The sequence below is a fragment of the Mesitornis unicolor genome, unplaced genomic scaffold (assembly GCF_000695765.1).
Source record: "Mesitornis unicolor isolate BGI_N332 unplaced genomic scaffold, ASM69576v1 scaffold13396, whole genome shotgun sequence".
Lineage (NCBI taxonomy): Eukaryota > Metazoa > Chordata > Aves > Mesitornithiformes > Mesitornithidae > Mesitornis > Mesitornis unicolor.
Window position 1 is genome coordinate 12,462 of NW_010189013.1, and position 5,177 is coordinate 17,638.

Genomic DNA, 5,177 nt, shown 5'->3' on the forward strand with positions numbered 1-5,177 from the left:
CAATTTCCTGTCAGAGTCTTTCCATTCAGCACCTTCAGGAGGGTACCTGAGTTAAAAGGAAACTTGACTTCAAGGCCAGATAGGGAAGAAAAGGAATTAACGTATCCTCTATGCTTTTCTGTGATGTCTCTGTGTGTTACCAGAAGCCAAGAACTTCAGGGGAAGATGTCAGATGGACATGGAGAAAGGGGGAGCTATCAGGCTCATACCCCTTGCTGGGCATCTACAGCACCAAAGAAATACCTATGTACTGAACATGAGAACTGCAGAGATACAGCAGTGATACCACCCCGTGTGATTTAGCAAACCAAACTGCAGTTAAACTTCAACAGACGACTCCAAATGCTGCTAGAAGAGTTTATTAAAGACTGCACTAACAGTTCTCATAACAATGGCACGTACAGTGATTCAAAATCATGACAAATAGCGTGAAGTTTTGAAGAGCATTATTATAATACACCATAGACAAGAACAAAGCGGACGTGCCGTCTCAGAACTCTACGAGCAGGCCCATGAAATACAGGAGTTGTATCATAAAGCTATACAAGTGTCAGAGAAAATAGAAAAAAAATAAAAATAAAAGTCATTCAATATGCAGTCCTTGGATTTATTGACAGTATTACAGTACTTTATGGGCAAGGACTGGTTTGTTCCAGCTGCACCTTCCAGAGTACAAGGGCAGCTGGAAAAAATCCCCAAAAAAGTGAAAGCCCTCCAATAAACACACCTCAGGTGCAATCACTGCTCCAGACCTTCCTGCTTACAAGTCTTCAGTCAGAAATTCTGGCCCTCCCTGCAATCACTTTGCTCTGGACAGTGTTTTGTTTTGCAAGAAAACAAAACCTGAATGCTTCCTTTAAGACAGTGCAAAAAATTATTTTCAATGGTATCGTTAGATCATAGATAAGTGACAATCAGCACGGACCAACTGCAGCTCGGCCAGCAGCACCTTCGGGATCAGCGAAGCTCTCTCCCAGGCGAGCCATCGTTTCTGGGTTCATAGTGAGGAGTGGTCTCCAGGGTAACAAAATGCTACAGAAAGCCTGCAAGTATTAAACTATCTAATCCTATGTCAAAAAAAACCTAACAAAAGAATATTGAAGTGGAAAAAGTATGTAACAGCCATGTTATCTGTCATGGCTCTAATGTTGTTCCCTTCCTCACCATGTCGGTCACAGCAGCCAAAGTGTGACTTGCGGAGTTCAGCAGCTTACAGCACCCCCATGGTGATGCAGGATTCCCAGCAGCACGTGGGGATGTATATTCTCTGAGACACACCATCTAACTACAACAGCAGCTGCAGTCTGCTCCTGGTGTGGTGCCTCTGCAGCTTTTGGCTATGAGATTTTAGGCCCCTCTGCACTTGTCCCACCAGTCTCGCCCATGCTGACAGCAGCACATCCATCGCCATACATTAATTCGGTGTGCATCCTCAGAGCAATCTGCAACTTCTTTTTCAAGCAGACGTTGAGGTGTCTGCATATCACACTGAGACATTGGTATAATCTGTGCCAGAGCATCCCCTGGCAGCTCCACAGTACGTGAATTCAGTGAGAGATAACTGTGCTTTGCCAAAACCCCAAATCATTCTCATACTCCCAATTTCCACGCAGTTGTGTGTTGATACCGTAGTGTGATTATGAAGAACCCTTTTAACGTCTGCCAGCTTCAGAGGATAAAATCACAGTGCTGCATATCAACAAAACCCAGCATACCCAGCCTCCAATATAAAATAATTTATATACACAAAGCAGAATTTGCATCTTAAATAAGAAGAGATTGTCTCATTCTCTATGGTGTCTTACCCAGCTACTAAAAAATAAATAATTCACATCAGATTGATGGATTTGTTTCCTGTACAGCACACTTGCGCTATCAGAGCTGACAAAGACAACATGAAAAAACCTTTTGTAATTAATAAAAGAGAATTGTTGAACACTTGCACATATTGGCACAAGGCAGAAGAGGAAAGGGAACATTACACAGCTCAGGTGCCTTCCTCCGTGGAGCGGGATTCAGATTTCAACTTGACGAATTCCCTGGCAACTTCATCATTGGTTCTTTGAGAGAGGATCCTCAGGACGGTAAGTCCAGTCTCATCCATGTGAATCCTGCGCCCCAGAGGGCACCAGCAAGCACAGCTTCCTTTGTCTGCTATGTCTCTGAGCTGCATCACTGCTATCCCCAGCACCCGGTCTTCCCGAGCAAAGCAGTAATCCTTCACGCAGACCTGGAGCTCGTACGCATCAGGGCCATCTTCATTCCCCAGTATGCTGAAAAACACACAGAGGTTGACTCAGAAGGTACAAATGCCTCTGCAAGATAAGGGTGTCAGCAGCTGACTAGAGTGCTTAACACGAGCCACAGAAAACTCCTTTCTACAGAAAACCCTGGTCAGAGAGGAAGAAGTAAAACCTGTGGAGTACGGGCATTTTTGATGATTTACAGCTGATAAAGACAACCTGGCAACTTAAAACGAAAACAAGAACAACCTTTATCAAGTTGCCTTTGCGTGTGTGTGTTAAACTATGAAATGAGAGCAGCGGAGAACATTAAAGCCATGCTAATAGATTTTCAACTCAGATGGCTTTAAACATTTCTGCTTCTGTTCAGGGCTGCTTCATTTCAGTAATTAATATTTTAATTAGATGAAGCCTTTGTTAAAGATTCAGAGCCTTCCATTAAAGCAAAAGCTAATAAAAATACATCCCCAACCTTTCTGATGTTTCTAAAATTAAAAGAATTTTAAAAAGGGACAAAATCCTTTTACTTAGAATAAGCTTGCCTTTCCTCACATCAAAGAAAAATTATATGCACAGTCCCTCTCCCCTGAGATGTTTACAGTCTTTTGCTGGTCATCTCTTCTCCTCTCATTCTTAGTGATGGGTGAACACTGGTCTGTAGTTTCCTTTGTTGAGCCTTCCAAGAAGGAAGATGACTTGGTAACAATGAAACCCAAATAAGAGAAGATCAATGCTCGGTGCTGAGGAAGATTGCAATTTATCAGTGCAACTTACTGCCAGTTCCAAAGGCTGCATCCTTGGAAGCAAGTTAGGAAACCACGTCCCACAGATCAAGTTGGGATAAAGACATACATTAAAAGGACTAAAAATATGTAATGAACTTTTAGCCTCAACTCTACTAATAAAAGATACAAAGTTAATTAGAATGATGGACCATAGTAAAGTATGCTCGCAGGACACAAAACACATCTCAGAAGGCAGCCAAAGATCACTGCTGGTATAAAACAGACCTCAGCATCCCACCCACAGCAAAAACTCCCAAAATCTAGCTTTTCCTGTCAAAACACCAAACACTTGGCCAAGGTACAGGTTCAAGTACTCATTTGGGCCCTGAGCACACTGTTTGTGGACACTGGAAAAAACCTCTTTGTCCTCCGCATCTGCACTTGCCACGTCAGATCCCCAGGCTATTTTTCACACTCACAAGTGAAAGGTTTCATTGTATTTGGGAGCCCAGTTGTTGCTCTTTGACTTGGTGGTGAACTTCCTCTTCTTGTCACTCTGATGGGGCCCAATCATGGTGATTTCAACAAATGGACGGAACATGCCAGACGTTTGCCACTTCAGGTCGTTGGCTGCCACCACTGCAAAAGAGTCACAGCCTCCCTGAGTTGCTACTCATCAACTAATGAGTAGGTACTCATTGGTACCCGTTGCTCTGAACACCTTTCCACCCTGCTCTGCTTTCAATTTCTTGTTTCAGAGGACAAAGTCCAACTCAAAACATGACCTTTTTTGTAATACAAAGATATGTTTTTTTGCCTCTGTGTAAGTTCTCTGAAGGGAATTTAATGCTTGGGACAGCACTTAGCTTTTGCCATACGCATAGTCAAGAAATCAGTCCGAAAAAAACCAGCATTCCTAATTCCTGCAGCTCTGGGAAGGCTGCCTTGCCAGTTCAGTGCTCATCTCTACATTACATGCAGGATTAGAGTTAAAAAGGGGCATTTTGGTCAATATTAAGGTTTCTGTTGAAAAGGGAAATGAGACTGCAGGTAAGACAAAGCCCATGAGTTGTGGGTGGTTCCAGAACCCAGGTTTATTAGCTCTTTAATTCTCATTCTCTCTCAGGTCACTGCAGGGAACAGACTGAAGCACAGGAAATAGCTCTGAAAATCAGTTTTTTGCATTGCAGTGTAGAGTTAGCCAGGAGAAGAGAGGCCTGAAGAGCTGTTTATATTAATCTTTAGAGGAAATTAAAGTCATTAAATATGCTGTATTCGAGCAAAGGAGACGAGGGAGGAAGAGGAAGCCTGGGATGAATCACTGCTTTGGTTATTTTCAGAGCAGCTCTTCAGGGACCAAAGCAGCCTTCAGGACGGGGGAGAGGAGCCTCTGAACTCTTAGTGGCTCCACAATCTCTTGGTTTACATCAAGCAATTTCGCAACACATCTCTGTCACGCTGCTCTGTGCAGCACAGGCTAAACTGCAGCCCCAAGCAAGACCCCATCATCTCATATTGTTTACTATGTATACCACTGCCAATAAACAACAGGACTGTACACTGCCATGTCACTGCCTGGACAAGCTCATTTGCTGTTTTGCTACATGTTCCTGATGTGAAACAGAGAAAAAAGAAATCTGGATTCACATCCCATGAGCTAACACAGAAATATAATGACTGCCAACTGGAGATTTGCCTCGACACACAGAGCCCATGCGTTATTAACACATGCTTCGCCGTACCTTTCACCGTGACCTTGTGTTCACCGGTTCCTGGGTGGGTGTACAGGTCGATCTGTATGGACACTTCACCCACAGGATCATCCACACCAGAGCCTGTTGGGAAGAAAAATTACACCCCCCATGCACACAGGGATTATTGTTTATTGGCACCCATCTTTGGTTTATCGTCTCAGCGAGACAAGAGTGTTTTCACAGCACATCTTCCATAGCCAGCTTTTCAGTCAACAGCGATAATGTAACGTTAATGCAAAATAACATCAGGCTTGCATGCCCAACACGCACGAACACTAACATTTTTTGCACTCCAACAGAAAGATTGCATCCTGTTGAGAATACCAGTAGGAGTTTTTAAAATAATTTACGAGACCTAAAGCTCCAAAACGGACCCTCACAGAGGGTCACAGTTCCTGCCAAGCTACTGAGTGCACATGCAGGCATTCCAGTGGTGGGTATCGGCATTCCTGTCC

The 5,177-nt window shown here is 43.6% G+C and overlaps 1 protein-coding gene across 1 annotated transcript in view; it reads right to left on the reverse strand.

Annotated features, from left to right (window-relative positions):
- Nucleotides 1-1,553: 1,553 nt before the first annotated feature.
- LOC104541789 (protein unc-13 homolog B) overlaps nt 1,554-5,177 on the reverse strand; it is a gene marked incomplete at its 5' end in the record, with an annotated part of 70,975 nt that continues 67,351 nt past the window's right edge. Inside the window, 3 exons of the mRNA XM_010185926.1 lie at nt 1,554-2,273; nt 3,448-3,607; nt 4,711-4,803. Coding sequence (XP_010184228.1) covers nt 1,988-2,273; nt 3,448-3,607; nt 4,711-4,803 — 539 coding nt within the window. The remainder of the gene's footprint in view (nt 2,274-3,447; nt 3,608-4,710; nt 4,804-5,177) is intronic.